Below are 24392 nucleotides of genomic sequence, written 5' to 3' on the forward strand. Positions count from 1 at the left end.
TGTGCATCTAGTTAACATCAACTGAACTAGCACCAATCACTTTCTCCGGAAGGCCATTCCATTTCTCCACAACTCGGTTTGTCAGGAAGTTCTTCCCGGGGTTGGATGAGGAGGTAGTGTTGAGTTTCAATGAATGACCTCTGAGATGGCAGTTTTCATTCATAGTGAACATTGATTTCAACTTGGATACATTAAATTCTTCATCTCTGTTGTAATATGTTAATATAAACAGCTCCCCAGGGAGTTGAATCCAGTCCTTGTCTACAAAAATTTGGACAAACTCAAAATATTGTTGATAGATTACCTGGTCCATGAAGAAGTATAGAAATTGAAAAAATAATATTTTCAGGCGTTGCCTAGTATGTAGGTGAAATAATTCAATTAGATGAATCTCACCCGCATAAATAAAGGTTTCAGCTCTTTAACTTCACAAACATCAACAGATGAAAGAATTGAAGGAATATAGATGTTCAAATATACGCATAATGGTGAATGTTACACAGTGTGTAAAGTGGCCACTTAAACCAGCCATTGACAGGTCATAAGCCCTGTAGATGCCTGGATTTCTATATTACCTTCTATTAAATGTTCTTCATCTCTGTTGTAATATGTTAATATAAACAGCTCCCCAGGGAGTTGAATCCAGTCCTTGTCTACAAAAATTTGGACAAACTCAAAATATTGTTGTTAAATTACTCAGTTAAGATTTCTGAATGTTTAAATCAAGCCACCACGCTGCCTCTGCTCTTCCAGTGAACTTAACCCAAGCTCCCTTGAGCGTTCCTCGTATGATTTATTTCTAAGAGAAACTACCATTTCAGTAGCTCTGCTCTGGGACTTATCTTTGGTTTTTAAGAACATTTATTGATATAATTTCACAGTTAAAGTCATATAAAGTTTCAAGTATACCCTCGAGGCTAAAATTCAGTGTTTATCTAAAAAGTACCAAGTTATGGTCCCATTGTAGTCTAGTAGTGTGTGAACTCAGTATCAGAGGTCCGAGGTTCAACCTCCATTTTACACAACTTCATTCACATGTTTTAGCTTCGTTATTAATTTATAATCCCACCCGTAGCACACTCCAAAAGTATTAAATATCTTGGGCTTAAAATAGATGAGAAATTAAGAGTAAATGTGGTCTCACTTTTCTTCATACAAATGTATTCCCCTATTTTCTACCTGGATTATGGCACAAGGCAATGATTTTTTAAAAACATTATAGATATGTGTATGTATACGTGTCTATCCTTTTCCTTGTTTGATCAATTGTTTCATATGGGAGCAAAGACCATCAAAAAACCCAAAAAACTACCCAGTTTTATCTGCCATCTTCGGACGTACGGATAAATAATTTTAAAAACAGAAAAGGTACTGATTCAGAAAATGTTATTCTGATACTTAATGTTTCACAGCCCACACTATTGCTAGTAATCCTTTTTAGTGGTGTTATAGTTTCCTTCAGCTGAATTAAGCGTTTTTATGCATATTATTTAAAAAAATACTCTAATCAAAAACTGATCTTGGGGTGTGAAAAACGGGACAGCGAAACGTCAAATTTGTCAATTTTAGTTAGTCAAAATTATTCCGACGTACAGTTGTCTTTCTCACGTAGTATTGGAGAGGCATTTACAAAAGAGACACAAAAACAATGAATCCAATTCATCAAAACATTCCTATAATATAGAACTCATAAGGATAGGATTCAATAATACAGCTAATCAACTCATTAATCTAATGTATTTCTTCAAGATCATTAGAAACATCATAAGCAAAAATGAATGATGAAATAAGTACTGTCCACTTTGCTAATCACATTTAGAATCTATATTCTATACTACCGTATTTTGTGGATGATAAGACTCATCGTACCATAAGACGCACCCAAATTTTTGGTTGAATTTTCAGAGTAAAAAAGTGCGCCTTATGGTCCAAAAAATATGGTAATTAAGGAGGATCCGCTGCAGCTACACATCTTAAACTAATAACATGAATTGAATTGGATTGTGGTACCGTGGCTAGTGTTGCGGATTCATGGATCAGAGGTCCGAGGTTCAAACCTCACTAACTTTCGTGCTCTTTTACCGATTCTGTATTTTATTCAAGAAAAAATAAAATAAAAATAAACACATCGACGCAGTAACGTCATTTTATACTGTTATCTCCATCTGATGTGGGAGCTCCTTGCATTCACAAGCATAAAATCCTTCAAATATATAAATATATTATAAAGTACCTCTACTAAAGTCGGCCTCGGCTGCCAGGCCTCCAATCTGGTCAGTCCTCAGGAAGTCGGCGCTCTGCCTCTCATCTCCAAAGTCCAATACCAAAATCTCTTGGGAGATGTTCATGTCATCATCATCCTGCTCCTCGCTGGCGTTCACAGACCTTCGGCGCCTGCCCCATGACTCGATAGAGTCACGTCCCCAGTCACAGACAGCCTGGAAATTGTTGTATTTTAGATTTTGTCAGTCAGACAGCTTGGAAATTGTTATATTTTAGATTTTGTCAGTCAGGCAGCTTGGAAATCGGTATATTTTAGATTATGTACCACAGTGGCATGACTGCTGACAGATTGGAAACTTGGAAATTGTTCTATTTTAGATGTAGTCAGTTATTACAACTAGGAAATCGTTATATTATGGATGTCAGTTAGACAGCTTGAAATTGGTATATTTTATATTATGTCAGTCAGACAGCTTGGAAATTGTTATATTTTAGATTTTGTCAGTCAGACAGCTTGGAAACTTGAAAGTTATCCTATTTTATAATAGATCAAGTCAGTTTGGAAATTATTATATTTTAGATGATGTCAATCAGACAGCTTAGAAATTTTGTCAGTCAGACATCTCAGGTAAAAATCCGGACAAATATAGAGGTTCCACTGTAAAAACCTTAAAAACGATGTACCTACCCAAATAAATTTGTAAGTAAAATTGAGCATTGATGGTCAATCAAACATAATGAAATAAAATAAAATAGTGTAAAGATGAATGCTTACTGGTTCACACTGCCCAAGACAGTACTTCACATTGCATTGGAAGATCACTCCATAAGACTCGGTGAATCTGAAGGCTTCGTACACAGACTGGAGAGCATTGCCATCTGGAGTAAACGCTGGGAAGATTGAAGCGTCAACGGGACATCTGTTAAATAAATAAATTAAATAATTCTTTTTATACAAAAAAGAACAGAACATCACACAATTCACAAGTCATTTTTCAATTAATATCACTTAAAACGCTTCTAGATCAAAGACTTTTGTGGCTCTGCATCATTTGAGAACATTATAAAATACAACAGTAATATTTTATTTATTTATCAAACACATAATCCTAACACCCACAACTTGTATTTATGGTTAAGTGATGCATACTTTGCAACTATTTATACAAAATAGCTTATTCTTATTCTTTGAAGCGGGGATTAGTATTCTATAAGCTCCTGACATCACTGCGACCTGTAAAGATCTATTGCGACGGGTCCCCGTGAATAGTTCTCGCTCTCCAAGCCCAGGTCCTTAAAGAGCCTGGCTACTGTATGGAGAGCTAGAGTTGTCATTTTTCTACATCTCCCCCTCCAAGCCTAGATCCATAAAGCATCGGACTATTAGGTAGGAGACAAGGACTGGATTCAACTCCCTGGGGAGCTGTTTATATTAACATACTACAACAGAGATGAAGAACATTTAAGAGAAGGTAATATAGAAGTCTAGGCATCTACAGGGCTTATGATCTGTCAATGGCTGGTTTAAGTGGCCACTTTACATACTGTGTAACATTCACCATTCTGTCTATATTTGAACATCTATATTCCTTCAATTCTTTCATCTGTTGATGTTTGTGAAGTTAAAGAGCTGAAACCTTTATTTATGCGGGTGAGATTCATCTAATTGAATTATTTCACCTACATACTAGGCAACGCCTGAAAATATTTTTTGTTGATAAATTGTTAAAATTAAAATTGTTATTAAAATTAAAATTGTTGATAAATTACCTGGTCCATGAAGAAGTATAGAAATTAAAAAAAAATATTTTCAGGTGGTTAATTTTAAAGTCATACCCTTACAAATGTTTCTAAATAATGGAAGGTTTTTCCCCAATATAACCAAAATATTCCTCTAATATACTCAGTATACCCTAATTGAATTTTAATTACTCTACTTATTTTGGCTTGTATAGAAATCCACAAACATAAAATAGTAACTATTTTTAGTATATAAGGAAACTTTGTAAATATTTAAGTTAGTTTGTTTGAAAATGTCCTAACAAGACGAAACGCGTCACAATATACCCTTTGTATATTTTATAAAAAATAAAGTAGAATTACAATCCAATAAACTTGTTTTATTTTGGATACATTACCAAATCAATGTTATACTGTTACAAATAACTTACCCTTCATCATCGATAATCTGGAAGGTACTCTTTGAATCCTTAGCCATAGCAATGCAGCTGCGGGCGAAGATACCATAAGGAGCTGGAATAAAAATAAATTGTGTGAAACAAAATGGTATCAACATTATTAAATTAATGATATAAATTGTATAATAAAAGCAGTCAAAGGCAGCAATATTATATAGGCCCGAGGATATATAACCTTATCCCAGATTCATGGAAATGTGGTGGGATTGCCAGGCTGAGGAAGGTGTTGACTGCATTTTTAATCCATATTGGTCGGAGGGAGTCAGAGACATTGTTTTCCGATGTAGAATGACGTAAGCTGATTTCTTGTTTTACTAGTAATGACTTAGGACTTAGGATATAGAGATTTTGGTATTATTTATGTTTTCAATGTATATTTATTATTTACTTTTAAGACTGAAAAAGCACACATAATAATAAGACTGTAATTACTTTTTAATATTATTGTAAAATACATAATTTACTGCCTTAGAACGGGGAAGCTATCCCTAGTTAGGCAGTTTATATGAACCAACAGCAAAAATAAAAAAAATAAATGTTTAATTTTACTACTTAATTAATTTGTTGTATAAATAATTCATTGTAAATTGCTGTAATAAATATGTAAAAAATAAATATATAAATAATAAAAAAAAAGCTACATTCTTGCAAAATTAATATTCCCCGTTCAAATTTTGCTCAATGCGTAGAGGTATAATAACTTTTCCTCTCGACGCAGATGTAGCTGATCTAAGCGTCTGTCAGCTAATTCATCTGGAATGCAAAGTTTCCTTAGATATTCTAGAGCAGAGTTGTGCAGTGACTTTATACATAAGCCAACAGAGTTTGTATTCCACCCTCTGTGGAAAACGTAGCTAGTTGAAATTCCCGAGGTAGTGGAGTGATATGACTGAACTTAGAGATTCCAAAAATAAGTCTCGCTGAGGCATTCAATACTGTAGACTGTAGGCGAGTTATTGAACTCCATGGACTTTGGCCCTGTGTTAAGTTGGAATGAAAAGATGATAGCAAATAAACAAAAGAGATTGCTCTAACAGGGTAAAATAACTGTCCAATTACTTATTATTATTAATAAAAAAGTGGCATACTCGAATTAGTGTTTGATTTAAATGCGAAGTTCTACAAAATAAACGCTAATTCAATAAATAAATTAACATGTTGATGTAGTGAGAGTACTGACAAAGAGACGGGTACGTCTCGAAACCAAAACAAAAGTGGTCACATAGTAATAGTTAGTAGCATAAGTTAATTTTTTTTTATTGAAAATCATTAAGGAGTTTCCAACTCGGAATCAAGTTTATTTCGTATATGCTAACCATAGCATGATTTTCGTCTCTCGATAGGTGCCTTTAATGTAGTTTTTTATCCTGTTTTCAAATATGTATTTGGAATTTCTACATCACCCACAGAAATTCGTCAAAGCCATGGACAACACTACTGGTTTCATATACCCCAAACAGAATTTTCCTTTAATTAGTGATGCAAAAATTAAACGGGCAATATTTTTGGGTCCACAATACAATCACTAATGCACTATGAAAAGTTTGAAGAACTATCGAATCCACTGGAGAATGCAGCTAGGAAAGCACTCACAGTTTCTAGGTAAGTCCAGAATGTTCGAATATCGTGCAGTTAAGAATGGGAGAAGTATATAAAACTGTTATCATATTTAAATTCAGAAGTAAATAATACTATCACAATCACATATTTTTCTTTCTGAGACAAAATTTTTTTTTACGTTGCCCAGTGTTATGAAAGTAAATTTTGTAGGTAGTTTGTTAGCTTATTCAAGTCAAAATAAAAAAGCACTTACTGTCTTCTGGGATCTCAATTCTGAAGGTGAGTTTGTCTCCAATGCGGACAGTTTCCACTTCTCGTGCACGAGCATCCAGGATACGAATTCTCGGAGGAGGAGCTTCCGGTGCTGATGTGATAGAAATCATTTCTGGATCTCTGTAATATTAATAAACACAATTTATTTTTTTCTATAAACGCTATTTTATGGCCGTACGGTTACTAGATATTAGGCAGACAGTACTTATAAGAAAAGGTGTTTGACATTAGGTCATGTTGCAAAGTGAAGGCTTGTTATTAACAAATATGGTAAAATAGTTAACATATTGCAACAGAGACAGAGAACAATTTAGAGAAGGGAATATGCAAGTTTATATTAATTAATTTTCAAGTCATGTTGAGCTTCCCAGGAATTTAATGATGCAAAATAAATTTAGATAAAATTAAATTCATGTATACTTATTTGAATCAATATTAGCTGTTTAAAGGTTTATTTATACGAGGGTCATCCACAAAGTAAGGTTACAAAGGCTCATAAGACCGCGAGAATATTTTTGTTCCAAAGTTGGCGCACCTGACGTATTGGGGGAGGCGCAGTTATTTGGTCGCGTGTGTGTGTCGGCCATTTTGTTTAGTTGCAGTATTTTTTTCTGTCTCGACCTCGACGGCGATTACGTTGAAAAATAGTTTAATATATTTGTGAAGTATCCTGTGATTACGAGATATCCTTCTCGCAATACGAGAAGCTCTCGAATGGTTATTAAAAAAACCACCAGAGAGGTGGCTTATTGCAAAAATATTATCAGATTGTCGTTCAGGCGTTCAAGTTATAACTGATACTCGGTCGGTAAAAACATTCATTGTAGATATTCAAAGTAAAACTAGGTTAGCATCTAGAAATCAGAGGGATGATTATTTAAATATGCTGGATAACAGGACATGCTGGTATCGTGGGAAATGAGAGAGCGAAATGAACGAGCAAGAGCAGCAACTTGTAAAAGAACGGCACCTTTCTTCTCAGAATTTTCCCTTCGCTTTGCTAAACGCTGTATAAAACAAAATACGCAGCAGCGTTGGGAGGATCATTACCGCACTTCTTCTACAGATAAAATCACTAAACTCAACGCTGGCTGATGCAGCAAACTTCCGTCGTCATCACCAAAGTACTTTCGAAACGATCCAAATTTTTACTGTACACGGAGCTATGAGAAGTTAAATTAAGGAATGATGACTATTGTCCATGCGATGATATTTCTTCACAGAGTATCGAACATTTGTTATTTCAGTGCTCATTCTTTAGTTTACAATGCCATTCTCTTGAAGCAGAATGCAGGAAAGATGGAATATCCTTTACAGATATCCACACTGTCGTTAAAAGTAGTTATCACGCGCCATTGTTCTTGGACTTTGCAACAATGGTGATTGGACTCATAAAGGTAATAAACCAAAATCAGTGATCGAACATCCCATATCCAAGACAAACATGAACGATTTTTTCCGAGTACCTCAGCCTTGTATGTACATGACACGTAAGGCTACTGTCAGGGGTCCAAATATATATAAATATATATTGTTAAAAAAGAAGTATCCTGTGAATTTCAATTAAATACAAGCATTTTTCGATCCCACATAAATGCTGTAAACTTATTCTGCGGATGACCATCGTAATATTCGTACCTGACTGGCATCATTCCAAAGGTGATGTTTCTGGAGCTCATGTCGTAAGTGCACTTGACTCTGTAGATCTTGTCTGCTTTTGTCATTACTACACTATGGTGCTGTAGCACCACTGTGTTTGAGTAAACACCAGTCTGAAAAGAAAAAATAATAGATACATTTATTAAGCGTATGGCAGGAAACAATTTGAAGGAAATAAAAGCATGAAAAACAATAATACACCAAATACAATTTAGAGGTCCAGGATTCAGGCTAGTAAGATATTCGATCGACACAACTGGCTCTAAACAATCCCCGTTAAATAAACATGTGTTCAACAATCCGTCATGTGTTCATTGTACTATACGACATTTATTAGTCATCCAGATGTTTACTAACTGAGACGGATATGTTCTCATCATCACTACGGCAGCGTCATCTGCATGGCATGTGATGTTAATGACCTTATCTCCCTTAGTAGATTCACTCCTTTTTTGTTTATTCTCAAAAGCGTTTTTTTATATATATTTATTCTGCTTGTGTAAGAAAAGGTTTTAGGCGTATATATTGTTGTTGTATATTTAGTTATAAAGGTGCTAAACTTGCTTTGTTTCTTTGTTGTTCTCAATATGTGTTAATTTCAAAATGTTAATATTATTTATGTCCCGAATTGAGTTGTTGTAACTCATGGGAATGTAATTCAACGTATTATACTTGTAAAATACTTTGTGTTATATGATTTATAAATAAAAATATTAAAAAAACCTGGCGGTAGATAAAATAATATGGCCACCAAATAGTTAAATCAGCCACCCAACTATGCATGCGGCTAGGCTGTTTTGTAAATTGCCGGCATTCAACTGAATGGCTACCCCGTTCGTCAAATGAACGTCGAACGAAAAGGTTGAACGTTGTTTTGTCGTTTGGTCTCTTTAATATTAATGCAACAATAATAATGTTTTTTTATTTAGTGTGTGAAATTAGGTTAAATTTCAAATTAAAAGAAAATTGTTTTTTTAATCAATTTAGATTAATGATTTTAACTTAAGTTGATAATTTAACTTAACCCAACCTATCCTAACCTAACCCGGCGCCTTTTAGTACGGCCGTTTCCAAAGATAAACTAGACATGATCCAGAGAAATCTATTACCAAAGTATGTATGTAGTAAACAATATTTTGAGCTTGTCCAAATTTTTGTAGACAAGGACTGGATATAACTCCCTGAGGAGCTGTTTATATTAACATATTACAACAGAGATAAAGAACATTTAAGAGAAAGTAATATAGAAGTCTAGGCATCTAAAGGGCTTATGACCTGTCAATGGCTGGTTTAAGTGGCCGCATTACACACTGTGTAACATTCACCATTGTGCCCATATTTGTACATCTATATTCCTTAAATTCTTTCATTTATTGATATTTGTGAAGTTAAAGAGCTGAAACCTTTATTTATGCGGGTGAGATTTCATCTAATTGGATTATTTCTCCTACATACTAGGCAACGCCTGAAAATGTTTTTTTCTTTATTAGCTCTTTAACATCACAAACATCAACAGATGAAAGAATTGAAGGAATATAGATGTTAAAATATGGGCAGAATGGTGAATGTTACACAGTGTGTAAAGTGGCCATTTAAACCAGCCATTGACAGGTCATAAGCCCGTAGATGCCTAGACTTCTCTATTACCTCTCTTAAATGTTCTTCATCTCTGTTGTAATATGTTAATGTATGTAGTTGATAAAGAAATTGTATTTTTTGTTAATAAACCATTATTATTATTAATAATAATAATTATTATGGATAACTTATATAGCGCCATTTTCGTAATATAATACCTCAAGGGCGCTTTACAAAGTGATTATATAAATATATAAATTTAATTTTAACTTTTTAATTTAAGTAAAATAATTTACTTTGTCACCACATGCTAAGAATTCATTAAAATGATTTAGAGAACAGGTGGGTTTTAAGTTTCTTCCGAAACATCACTTCACTCTCACAGTTTCGGATTTCTGCTGGGAGAGCATTCCATGCCGTAGGGCCTGCGACCGCAAATGCACGTTCGCCGAATTCAGTGCGCTGTTTGCGTAGAGGTATAATAACTTTTCCTTTCGACGTAGATGTAGCTGATCTAAGCGTAAGACGTCTGTCAGCTAGTTCATCTGGAATGCAGAGTTCCCTTAGATATTCTGGAGCAGAGTTGTGCAGTGACTTATACATAAGCCAACGAGTTTGTGTTTGTATTATTAGTGAAAAAATGCTATTGCAAAATGCCGGCTCTGAATTTTGCAGACGGGATTTCCAACTATAAAAACTCGCGAAATAAAGTAAAAAGTTATTAAAAGTAATGAAGTTAAAGGTTTTCAGGTGATTACCTGTGAAAGATATTGAGTTCTTGTGGAGTGTGATTGTCGATTGACGCTATAATCAATTTATTGGTGCGGTCATGGCTCATAGCACGATATTTACGACGGGGGACTGGGAACAGAATCTACTGGTGGAACTAATCGTTTGTGGCCCTGGACTTTACAGACCGGGGCCTCGATTATGATGGGAAGATAAAGACGTCATACCTTCACCTTGACGGTATAGTTGAAGATAAATTCCCTCCAGCGATTATAAAGATATACTACCAGCCCCCCCCCTTTAAGTTTTGGGTAGGTACATCGATATGAATCAAGGGGAAGCGTACGTCACGGTACACATATCTACGCTCTAAAATGACATAGCTTCAGTATGACGTCATGGTTGAAGATAAAAGTCTCCCGGCCGACTACAAATGTATAGTATCGATACCCCCACTATCAAGTTTTGATGTAAGTACATCATTTTATACCGACGAGTCTAGAACCCCTCGATACGTTTATCTACGCATTAAAAGTGTCAATAATTTTGTTCCACCGAGTAATTTTTCCTTTAATTATGATTTATGAAAAAAAATATCGTTTTGAGGTTGGCACTTTTTTTCTCAAAAGCCTAATAAAAATATGAGGGCGAAATAAGTAAATTTTGAAGTCGAATTAAATTCCGACATTTAAAAAAACGAACTCCTAGATGTGGAAATAATGTCGCTAGGTTCTCTCCTATTAACAAATAAGAGTATCTAGACGTCAGACACAGATTATATGCGTCAGAAAGTTACCACTCGATTGCTTTTTTTAACCTTACATTTGTGTTATAATTATATTTATTCCCATCGTGCAAGTGAGGCATAGTGGGGAAATTATTGGACACATTCCGAAGTATTTAGATATGATTCTACGCTCCTTCTGGACTATTCTTTATTCTATGGGTCTTATCTTAAAAGATAACGTTTTTAATTAGGTTTGCAAGATGCAAAACAACTTAAAATATGTGCTCTAAAAAGGGTTAAACATTATTTTATTGTAATTAGTGTACGTTGGTGTTAGCTTATAATAGCATGTGTCCGACCAGCGCGTTGGTTTCGTATTTTTGTTTTAACAATGGTGAAGGTGTAAAGTGTGATTTACTTACGAAGCCGATAGATATAAAAAAGTCGTCAAGTGATCATACACAAATATTTACTAACATTTATTGAATGGTATAGATTGGGAGAAATTTGCAACTTTAAATATGGGTACCCGTATAGTTAACTAATTATTGCGCTCTGTCGTGTGTCGATAAAAATATTTGTACCACAACATTCTCGTGTGTTATCGATTTTTATAATTTCAATGCATTAAACCTTCGGCGTAATTTAAAAAAAAGAATTATGGGTGATAACACAAATTGTGACCGCTTTTTTAAAATCTAAAAATGAGCACCAAGAGTAAATCAAAATGGTAAATAACATATTTCAACAGAGATGAACGGTATATTTGGCGAAAATGAACGATAACGTGAGACGAGGACGACCAAGGAAGACGCGGCATGATCAGATTAACCAAAATCTTAAGTCTGATCATGTCAAAAGCAGACAGAACCGAAGGGCATGTATGACAAGATGTATGAATGTGGAAGAAGCTAGGAATGTATGCCAGGATAGACGTGTGTGGCGGTCCATTCTCTCTACCTAGCCCCACGGGGAGTAGTAGTAGTAGTGAAGAACCTTTTAGGGAAGGTAACACAGAAGTCTAGCCATCTACAGGGCTTGAGACCTGTCATTGGCTGGTTTAAGAGGCCACTTTACACACTGTGTAACATTCACCATTCTGCCCATATTTGAACATCTATATTCCTTCAGTTCTATCATGTGTTGGTGTTTGTGAAGTTAAAGAGCTGAAACCTTTATTATATTTAATAAAGGTTTCAGCTCTTTAACTTCACAAACATCAATAGACAAAAGAATAGAAGGAATATAGATGTTCAAATATGAGCAGAATGGTGAATGTTACACAGTGTGTAAAGTGGCCACTTCTGTAGATGCCTAGACTTCTATATTACCTTTTCTTGAATGTTCTTCATCTCTGTTGTAATATGCTAATATAAACAGCTTCCCAGGAGTTGAATCCAGTCCTTGTCTACGAAAATTTGGACAAACTCAAAATATTGTTGAAAGGAGTTAAGGGCTGGGTTTTCCTTAGTGGGAGGGATTTGAGTGGGAAACTCCTTGATGATTTTCCAAATGCTTAAGTTTACTTTTTAACATATTGATGTGCCATATACATGTTTTTAAAAATATTTTTTATAATTTATTTATTATTTCACGTTTTACATAAAACTTTTTTTTTAAATATGAATACCTCACTGGGCACAACCCATGTCGAGACGTTAAATGAGCCGGCTTTGTAGTTGCTCGGTAGATCGATAGACGATCGTTAAGCAAATCGTCTTGGCAAGTGTCAAAAGTCTTTTAAAAATCATGTTCAAGCGAGCATTTTTTGCTTGAATTGGGATTTATTGGAGTTTAAAATCGCTTTGAAGTGGGCACTTTCTATCACAGGAGCCTATTTAAAGTATAAATGAGAACTATTTTAAATGTTAATGAAGTAAGGAAAGCGACCTAATTTTCGCAGTCATTCATTGGTTCATTTCGATCATATGATGTTGATATGGCAAGTAGGTAGAACATACCGAGGAAGATACAGATAGCACAGAAGTTAAGTATACCGTCTTGACATACACAGATGAAGATAGCGTTCATAATTGAGGCCCTGGGCTGGATTCCAAACGCTCTCGTGGCCGTATTATCTCGTGTACATACAAACTACCCGAGAATTTTTTTTTCTCGTGCCACGAGAGTGGTTCAGAATAGCACCCCTGGGAGTACAATATGTACTATATGTTTTATCTTTATATATATAACTCCTCTGTACGTGTGGTGTCACCGTACTCCCCCTAAACGGCTTAACCGTTTACGTGCGGTTTTCAGAGAAATATAGATCTTTGAGCTGTGCGTGTTCGTAGATATTAAAATCTTCGATCGAATATGTAAAAAAAAAATTTGGAGCATAAATGTTTTATTCATCGATCTACCAGGGCTGCATTCGAGGAGAACGCATTTGCAAAAATGGAAAGATGTTTTTTTTTTGTGTACAAAAAAAGTTTGTTTTTGAATGTTTACAAACAGCATTTGTTTTATGTGGATCTCAATCAGATTCTTTCCTTAAATTCCTTATAACTTCTCCCAATTTATTTATTTTTATTGGATTTTCAGTAATACTAAAATAATATTAAATTCAAAACATTTTTTAAACTCGTTTTCCTACATAGGTACACCGCTATGTTGGTGAGAAGACCGGAGTTAGACGTTTGCAAAAAGAATGCCATATTTGAAAAAATATTGTTTTTATGTTTTGGAATTCAACCATAAACAAGTACCTACTTCAATTCAATATTTTTTGAATATCAACAATTTTTAGTTTTGGAATTTAATCACAAACCAGTACCTAGATGAAAAGTATTTTTCCAAGATGATAGCAGGCAAGCCAACGTTGCGCCAACAGTGGCGTCTTTGATACCAAATTTCTAGTGAAGCTCAAATTTTAAGGATAAGCATAATCTGCGTAAATGTTAAGTAAATAACACAGTACGGACCATGTTTGTAGGCATCTATGAGCATTTTTATAGCATTTTTTTGCTAGTTTTTTGTCTCCATAATGTGTTGATATATTGCAAATATACATATTAGATTCTGGTAAAAAGCAATGATTTCTGATAGTCCTTAAAATATAGCTTGATTAGAATGTAATTTTTCAGAAAAAGTGACGACATAAGTTTGTAGTAACGTCTAAGGAGTTATTTATATTGACTCACGAAAAATTATTCGTATCTGGCATGGTAATTTTTTTTTTTTACACAATGCTTGACACATAAATCAACATAAATATATAAAATCAGCCTTAAAACAAAAAAAAAAAACTAAAATCTGACACACGTTTTGTAAATCCGAATTATGTTTCCAATAATCATGTGTTCATTGTACTATACGACATTTCTTAGGCATCCAGATGTTTACTAACTGAGATGGATATGTTCTCATCATCACTACGGCAGCGTCATCTGCATGGCATGTGATGTTAATGACCTTATCTCCCTTAGTAGATTCACTCCTTTTTTGTTTATTCTTAAAAGCGTTTTTTTATATATATTTATTCTGCTTGTGTAAGAAAAGGTTTTAGGCGTATATATTGTTGTTGTATATTTAGTTACAAAGGTGCTAAACTTGCTTTGTTTCTTTGTTGTTCTCAATATGTGTTAATTTCAAAATGTTAATATTATTTATGTCCCGAATTGAGTTATTGTAACTCCTGGGAATGTAATTCAATGTATTATACTTTGTGTTATATGATTTATAAATAAAAAAAAATAAAAAAAAAATAAAGCTTAGTTAACGATGTTCTTACAAGGTTACATCATTTTGCAAAAACGTTAGAGATGGGACAAATTGATCAAATAAAAAAGGTAAATTGATCGAATAAAAAAATAATTCATTTGATGTTGTTTGTGAAAATAGTATAAATGTCTTGTTTTTTGGTGAATAATTGTCTTGTACTGTGAGTGATCAGTAATTTCCCATCACTAATGACATTAGTTTGACAGCTGTCAGTCTAATCAAGCTAGATTTTAAGGACTATAGTGAGGCTCAGCCTCACTTGCTTCATATGCTCCTTCGTCCCTGGTCTGTCGGTCCCCCAGTTAATAAATAAAAAAAATAAAAAACTTACCACTGATTGTGTGTTGCAGTCTTGGCCTCCCATAGTGAGGTCTAGCCTGAAGAGGTCGCTGTTGATGACGTCAATGTTGCAAGTCTCTGACCTCCCGAGGGCGTAGATTCTTCCATTGAACGGCTTATTGGTCCTGACTTGGATGGCGATCCTCGTGTCCTTGCAGTTTACAGAAACTAAAATAATAATCCAAATAATACTTTAATAAACACCCACTGGAAGATTGGATGAATAAATCCGGGACTACATAGTTATGGTTCAATGGTACTAAAAGACATTAAACCAAAAAAGTTTGAAATTAAATAATATAATTTATTGTTGCGTTTTCGTCAAAGCGGACAAAATTAATTTCACCAAAGCTCCTAATATCTTTATATATACAGGGTGTTCATTAAACCCTGTCACATCCGAAACCGCGATGATCAGTATGAGCAAGAAGACATATTGGCACATAAAAATAATTTTTTGGAACGAAATTAAAAAAAAAAAATTTAACATAAAAAAAAGCAAATTGTTGTTTACTTCTGCAGGAGAGAAACGAAGGGGAGAGGGGGAGTCTAATACACCGACAACCGAGCTCCCCCCCTTCGCCCCTGCAGAAGTAAGCAACAATTTGTTTTTAAAAATATTTTATGTAAAAAAAAAAATATTTGTTCTTAATGTGTTTTTAAGTATGCTAATATGTCTTCTTGTCCATACTGATCATCGGGGTTTCGGATTTTTTATATATATTTTTTTTATATGGGAGTTGCTTTATTATTTACCTTGCCTATTAAATACAAGGTTTATATTTGAAAAGGTGGATTTTTCTGCAATTAAATTTCTTAAAATTTATCTAAACTGTTAGGATCGGGAGGGATATACTTATGTGGACCGGATGTGACAGGGTTTAAAGAATACATCCATGATATCCTTGCTCAGATAAACCTTAATGTACCTCGCCGTAACTTGCGTACCGATCCTGATTTTGCTGTGGGAAATTATAAAACTAACATCGGATTCTTTTCCCCTCTGCCAAGGATCCTCAGAACAGTGAACGAAATCTCACTAAACGGTACTGTCGATGTGTTCCTACAGCAATGGCAGACATTTAAGAAGCAAGCGATATTGTCTCTCCTGACTCGCGATGTCACACTTGCCATTTCCGCCTAGATTATGCCATATACATACCTTTTGTTAATTATAAACTATTAATTTAAGTAGATTTTAAAAATGTTTAGATTAAATACTACTCATTAATTCCAATCTATTAGGGCTTACTTAAGCCTGTTGATTGGCTTAATTTTTTTTTTAAATAGCGTGATAAATAATCAATAAAAATAGCAGTTTCGGAATATTTTCCATATTTACACCAGTAAAATTTAAATATGTAATTGCTCAGCAAGATTATACGTCTCGAAATGTAAATATTTTGAAATTTAATATAGGTTTTTTTTGTTGATATTTCTTGATAAAACTCCATAGTTTTTATATTTTTTTTTAAAAAAATAAAACTTAACCAAGAAGTTTCATTGATAAATTTATTTATAATTTTATCATAATCATAATAATAATAATGTTCGGATAATTTATATAGCGCCATTTTTGTGAAAATCACCTCAAGGGCGCTGTACAATAAATAAATATCCCAAAATGTCTTGCAGCTACAGAGCGCATGGACGGTTGGGATTCTAGTTCCTCGTCACCAATTATGATATATTACTATTATGATATATATGAGCTAGATAACAGAACGTCTTGCTGCTACAGAGCGCATGGACAATAAGAATTCTAGCCCTTATTTACATTTTTTTATATTTTTTTTATTTGACAATGAAGTTTACAGTTTCAGTGATATTTTAAAAACGAAATAAAAAGCAAATTTATAAATTTAGAAGTTAGATAACAACAAGTCTTGCAGCTACTGAGCGCATTGACGGTTGAAATTCTAGACCCCATTTACTAAATTTAGATATTTGATAGTTGATAACATTTACATAATATGATAAAAATAATATGATAGCTAACATCACAAAAAGTCTTGCAGCTTCAAAACGCATCGCCAAATGGAATTTCAACAACATAAAAATGATTTTAAAAAGTTAATACTAATAAATAATTTTAAAAAAACACAATAATAATACATTGAATATTAGGTTTTCACGAATGTTCCATTGTGATCGCGAATACGATAAGCAACCATGGTTATCACGTCGCTTATTAGCACGCCGATAGTTATTTGTGATTGAGCTACTGAGGTTCGTTAGCAAGACTATTCTTTAGTTTAATAAATAATTGTATCGGACTCACCATCATAACACGTTCCGGTTTTGTCGCAGTTGGCGTCAGTTCTTGTTAAATTGTTGAGGGTCGGGTCTTCGTGGGTTTCAATGGAGACGGGAAGGGTGTTATCAGATTGCGCTCCAGACTGAGGGGGTTCTGAAACAGACAAATAAATAACTTAATAAAACGCATCATCAAATACAAGCTCTTCAGAACAGAGCTTTGAAAAACTGGGATTCCCATGTCAAGGATATCTACCGACAGACAAAAATACTTCCTTTCAAGGTGTTGCCACTGCATGACATAACCAATACGATTTTGAATATCGTAAACTTTTCTGCTCACACAAATTTAAAATACACATTTGGTCATGATATTCACAATTACAATACGCGATACTCGGGAATCTTCACGTGTCTAAGTTACGCTCAACAAAGTTCGGCAAAAGGTCTTTGGAAAATATTGGCCATTCCGAATTTAATAAACGGCCCGATGAGCTAAAACACGAAAAATCAAATAAAAAATACAGAACTGTCGCAATTAAAAAAAAATTGTTTATTGTAATAATTATTTATTTATTTATTTATTAACGGACATTGTCCATGTATACAATTTATAAAGTTTAAATATTACAATAAAATAATAGTTTAAAACATTTAAAAAAAAGAAAGAAGCATTGACAAACATAAGGGACATCGAGACAAGATCTGAACTATTTATTTAGTGCTCGTTTAAATCGATGTAAACTTAAACCAAAAAAGTCCAGATCTTGTCTTGAGTTAACAATACGACAAAGGCGGGTCATTGGAGAATTTAGGCCATAGTTTGTTCTATGCTGATCGATGAACAGTACTTCATTGTTTCTCAATCTACGAGTCGGAATATTGAATTTTACTTGTCCCAGTAATGATGGAACATCGATTATACCATTTAGTATGCCGAACATATATATGGAGTCAATATTAGTTTTACGTTTTTGTAGACTAGAAATATTTAACATTGACTCTATTTCAGCATAAGAATAATTATCTCTCTCTAGTCCGAGCATCCACGCTATTTTTCGAAGCAAGCGATAATTATAATACAGGGTGTTTTTTAAACCCTGTCACACCCGAAACCACGATGATCAGTATGGGCAAGAAGACATATTGCCCCACTAAAATAATATTTAGAACGAAAAAAAAATTGAAAAAAAAAACATATAAAAAAAAAAATGGTTGCTAACTTCTGCATGGGGACAAACGAGGAGGGGGGAGGTGGGAGCACACCGTTAACCGCGCGTCCGCGCCCCCCTCGCTTCTCCCCTGCAGAAGTAAGTAACCATTTGTTATTTTTAATATTTTATTTTTACAAATTTTCTTCGTTCTAAATATTTTTTAAAATATGCCAATATGTCTTCTTGCCCATACTGATCATTGTGGTTTCGGATGTGACAGGGTTTAAAGTACACCCTGTGACAGGGTTTAAAGTACACCCTGTTTATTAAAAAAAATAACAATTATTTTATCTACTACATACACACTTAGGTAATAGATTTTTCTGGATCATGTCTAGTCTGCCTAATTAGGTACAACCTGTTTTAAGGCAGACATTTTTATGCAAAAATAAACAATAGCATCACTACCTACTAGTTAATTTACCATACAGTTATAAAATATTAATTTATACCATATTTTAATTAAGAATGTATTTTGTACTTAAATCTTTTTTATAGTAAAAGTTTTTAATGGTATTTATATAGATGGTGTAAAGTATTGTGTTTTATGTTTCTTTTATAATGTTTTCTTACTATTTCGGATGTATTGACTATGTATGATATTATGTATTGTCACAAAAATGTTTTTTTTTTTTTAATGTGCGGTCCCAAATGAGTTTATTTAATAACTCCTGGGCCTCGATTATGATGGGAAGATAAAGACGTCATGCCTTCACCTTGACGGTATAATTGAAGATAAATTCCCTCTAGCGATATTAAAGATATACTACGAACCCCCCACCTTTAAGTTTTGGGTAGGTACATCGATATGAATCAAGGGGAAGCGTACGTCACGGTACACATATCTACGCTCTAAAATGACATAGCTTTAGTATGACGTCGTAGTTGAAGATAAAAGTCTCCCGAGCGACTACAAAGGTATGGTACCGATACCCCCACCATCAAGTTTTGATGTAAGTACATCATTTTATTCCGACGAGTCTAGAACCCCTCGATACGTTTATCTACGCAGTAAAAGTGTCAAAAATTTTGTTCCACCGAGCAATTTTTCCTTTAATTTTAATTTATTAAAAATTTTAATCGTTTTGAGGCTCGGACTTTTTTTTTTAAAAGCCTATTAAAAATACGAGAGAGAAATAAGTAGTTTTGAAGTCGAATTAAATTCCGACATAACTGTCACTTTAATAAAACGAACGCCTAGATGTGGAAATAATGTCGCTAGGTTCTCTTCTATTAACAAATAAGAGTATCTAGGCGTCCGACACAGATTATATGCGTCAGAAAGTTGCCACTCTAAAAAAATAATTTAGTTATTACATTTTTTCCATCTGTTTTACTATATTTCCGAGTGTATGTATCGAGACGTTATAGGAGCCGGCTTGTCCAGGTGATTTCCAAAAGTCATGCAAAATTCATGTTCAAGCGAGCATTTTTTGCTTGAATTGGGATTTACTAGAGTTTATAATCGCTTTGCAGTGAGCACTTTTTATTACAGAAGCCTATTTAAAATATAAATGAGAACTATTTTAAATATTAATGACGATCATATTATGTCGATATGACAAGTAGGTAGAACATACCGAGAAGGGATACAGATAGTACAGAAGTTAAGTATATCGTCTCGATATATACAGATGAAGATAGCGTTCACAATCGAGGCACTGGGAGTATAATATGTATTTTTTTGTATTATATGTTTTATTAATAATAACAAAAAAAAATGTTTTAAGCAGATTATATAAAAGTATTTATCAACATTTATTGAAATGTTTTTTCACAAATGTAATGGTTTCAATTTTCAATACTAAAAATATAAAAAAATACATGTATTTTTTGGTGAATCATGAAAATGAAAAGCAGAAATCACACCCGAGACAAATTTCGTAAGAATTCGTTACGCCACATTTATATCGTGAGTATTTTTCGCTCTGTGAATCTTCTAATACAAATAATATTCTTTGGATACCTCCTAAATCTTTATGAGGTCATAAAAACTTAACTCATTTGTCTGTTTATAGCTGGAACGGAGGAGAACAAAAAGATTAAATAAATATTTAAAAAATATTATGTATTGTATTGGTGGTTTATTGGTAAAATTCCATCGTATTTTGTAAGGGGTAAAATTTATGATATTCAGGTGAGACTGTTAAGGGGGATTGTACCGGATAGCATAATCCGTGAGGCGAAACATATGGGTGAAGGTGTATATATTTTTTTTAAATTCTGTAATGTTCTGCCGGTAAAACAACTTTGTGACTACAAATTGATTGTAGATCCAGAATATAAAAAAAGAGTTTCCCACACTCACAACGCTAGATTAAAAACCAAGGGCTCCCTGTTTGTTCCCCGAATTACAAATTACTTCGGAGAGCGAACATTCAATTGCGTTGTTCCAAGATTGTTCAATGATCTCCCACAAACCATCATTAACATGAAAGATCTTCAAATGAAAAAAAAAGAGCTGAAGAAATATCTTCTAGATACTTTATAGTGCCTGTTTATAAATAAATTTGTAAAATATAAATAAAATAAATGTAATATAAAACAGTCATAAAAAAATGTGTCCCACCGAAAAGTTTTTAGACTTAGTGAGTAACAAATTCGTATACGTATTTTTTAACTATTTATAATTTTAATAAACGCTGCTCTGCAGCACTAAAACTGAAATAAAATAAAAAAAATAGGATACCTAAATACTGTTTTTTTTTATATTTTACCAAAATATGTATGTTTATGGTGCGTTTTGTCTTATAAAGCAAATTTCTAGCAACAATTTTTGTAGACATGGACTGGATTCAACTCCCCGGGGAGCTGTTAACATTAACATATTACAACAGAGATGAAGAACATTTTAAAGAAGGTAATATATATGTCTAGGCATCTACAGGGCTTATGACCTGTCATTGGCTGGTTTAAGTGGCCACTTTTACACACTGTGTAACATTCACCATTCTGTTCATATTTGAATATCTATATTCCTTCAATTCTTTCATCTGTTGATGTTTGTGAGGTTAAAGAGCTGAAACCTTTATTTATGCGAGTGAGATTCATCTAATTGAATTATTTTACCTACATACTAGGCAACGCCTGAAAATATTATTTTTTTCAATTTCTATACTTCTTCATGGACCAGGTGGATATATCAACAATATATTGAGTACCCTTGTCTTAATTTTGTTCATCTCTGTTGTAATATGTTAATGTTAACAGCTCCTCAGGGAGTTGAATCCAATCCTTGTCTACAAAAATTTCGAAAAACTCTAAATATTGTTGATAAATCCACCTGGTCCATGAAGAAGTATAGAAATTGAAAAAAATAAATTTTCAAGCATTGCCTAGTATGTAGGTGAAATAATTCAATAAGATGAATCTCACTCGCATAAATAAAGATTGCAGCTCTTAAACTTCACAAGCATCAACAGATGAAAGAATTAAAGGAATATAGATGTTCAAATATGGGCAGAATGGTGAATGTTACACAATGTTTAAAGTGGCCACTTAAACCAGCCCATGACAGGTCATAAGCCCTGTAGATGCCTAGACTTCTATATTACCTTCTCTTTAATGTTCTTCATCTATGTTGTAATATGTTAATTACTGTTCTGTATTTAAAAATGCCTCCTGTACTTTATATTAAATCTTAATACTGTATTTCCTGAATAATTAGTTGCTTGTAAACATTTTTTAAATATTATTTACATATAAAGCCTTATTGACGTTAAAATATTTTTTTAAAATATTTTAAGGCTTTCTATGATCGTATGCTGAGTATGATCGATTAATTTAAGGTAAAACTTACGGTGATTCACAGTAAAGTGCCTTATGCAATTTAAAAGCGGATGGGTGAAATTACGCGCTTCCGTTTGGTAAAAATGCACTTCAGATTCGTTTAAATTATACGTTTAAAATGTCGAATTAAAAATGAACACCAAGTGCAGGAATTAATATACCGACACCTCGAGACATAATTTAAAATAAATGATTAAATTAACTGTATAATTTATTCAAAGTATATATTCATAACAAATCTTGATCGAATTTATTAGCGGACGATTTTTTTGGAAAGCACGTAAGCTTTTTCTATACGATTACTTATGAAAAATAATAGCGTTTGTTAATGTACCATTTTTTATCCATCATCAAGTATTACAACAGGCTTATTCTGATACAATTTCGTTTCGTAAGTTCGTTCGTGTGTCCGACTTACTCTAACGCTATTAAAATCGTATTTCGCTCTCATCATCTCTTACGAATGAATTTACCAAACGAATTAGTTACATACATATAATGCCACGAGCTTAGTTATAATTTGTTTTGTATGTGTCTATGCCAATTATGTAGATCTGGGTTGGTATTTTGAATTTTATCTCCCCTCTAGAACTGTAGAGACTGATTAAATTGGGAATTTTTATTTTAAGCATGTGCATTTTAATTAAGATTTTTTTATGATTAACCCGATAAGGCACTATTTAGAGGCTCGTCAGCAGGTGGAAAAGACGAAAAATGGAAGAAGGTTATGAAAAATACACCGCAACATCCAAACCAACTTGAATCGGGTTGTGGTCCCGTGGCTAGTCTTGCGGACTCTCGGATCAGAGGTCCGAGGTTCGAACCTCACTCTACCCCAACTTGATTCTCATTTTCTAATGGTGAGTTATTTACAACTCGTTGAAAATGGCTCCAAAGTCAAAATATTTGGGTTAATAATAAGAACGCAAATGTTTCAATTTTAATTTTAAAAAATTAGGAAAAAATCTTTCTTGAATCTTTTTATTGCAACTGGCGGGAATCGAACCCGCAACGCCAGTTTCACAGTTAGCCATCTAACCAACTGCACTACGGCGCCTGTCAGTGAGTTATTTATTTATTTTATTTAACACTTTATATATATATATATATATATAAAGTGTTAAATATACAATTTATATACATAGAAGGGCGGGCACATTGTCTTAAGGCAATTTCTTCCTACCTACCCAAAAATTACAAGTTAAATAAATTGAGAAAATTTCAAGTACATGGACATATTGAATCCTACAATTTTATACAAAAATTAAAAACAAAGATTAATAAAATAAAAATATATAAAAAAATAACACTATACTATGAAGAGTGGAGATGAGGTGAGAAGGAAAGAAGAAGGATAAAGGAATAACTTAAATATTTAGATAGTAACAATCTTGACTTAAGTGTAATTAAAAAAGGGGCGTCTCTAACATTAGTGGGAAGATTATTCCACAATCAAGCAGCTACTACTGTGAAAGAGGAGGCAAGAAAATTAGAGCAATGACAGGGTATTAAAAGGGTTCTCTCGTTACTAGAATGAAGAAATAGTCCGTGTTGTGATAAAGGTTGGAAGAGCTCTCTCAGATAAACAGGCGAAGTGGGATTATTTGAAATATTGTGAAGAAGTGATAGAATGTCAATGTTTTTTCTATGCCTGATACTGAGCCAGTGTAGTTGCGTGCGATATTCGGTTATGTGGTCGAATTTGCGAAGATCAAAGATATAACGTATACAAACATTCTGCAATCGTTCTAACTTATCAAGTCATTCAGAGTTAGCATCAGGATAAGTGACGCATTTAAATAAATAAAAATACCAAATGATCTAACGGGTTTAAAATTGGCGTTAGATTGTAGAAAAAACATTTAAATTCAATTCATTTGATTTGGAATTTAGTAATACTCTTTTTGATTATGATTGGTTCAAACTGGTCACAACGTGACATCTGTTGGAAATGTACAAAAGCTTCGTCTTATTTAACTCGCAACTAGAAGAATGTGCAAGTCATTCTGAGGTTTACAGTGCCGGGAAGTATTTGATGCAGATCAACTTATTTTTTGAATAAATATTTAATGCCAATGAAGAAGTTCAGTGCTACAGGAAATTTGATTTGTGAAAATTGGAGCG

At 33.5% G+C, this 24392-nt stretch overlaps 1 protein-coding gene across 1 annotated transcript in view; it reads right to left on the reverse strand.

The window, feature by feature from the left end:
• tyn (trynity) overlaps positions 1-24392 on the reverse strand; it is a 136673-nt gene that overhangs the window by 490 nt on the left and 111791 nt on the right. Inside the window, exons 8-14 of the mRNA XM_088232425.1 lie at positions 17291-17419; positions 15002-15177; positions 7893-8026; positions 6235-6374; positions 4395-4476; positions 2999-3143; positions 2234-2438 (exon numbers count right to left, since the gene is read on the reverse strand). Of these exons, the coding sequence (XP_088088551.1) occupies positions 2234-2438; positions 2999-3143; positions 4395-4476; positions 6235-6374; positions 7893-8026; positions 15002-15177; positions 17291-17419 (1011 nt within the window). The remainder of the gene's footprint in view (positions 1-2233; positions 2439-2998; positions 3144-4394; positions 4477-6234; positions 6375-7892; positions 8027-15001; positions 15178-17290; positions 17420-24392) is intronic.

This window comes from Micrasema longulum, unplaced genomic scaffold (genome assembly GCF_059751315.1).
Source record: "Micrasema longulum isolate JH-2025_06_02 unplaced genomic scaffold, ASM5975131v1 h1tg000074l, whole genome shotgun sequence".
In the NCBI taxonomy this organism is placed as follows: Eukaryota; Metazoa; Arthropoda; class Insecta; order Trichoptera; family Brachycentridae; genus Micrasema; species Micrasema longulum.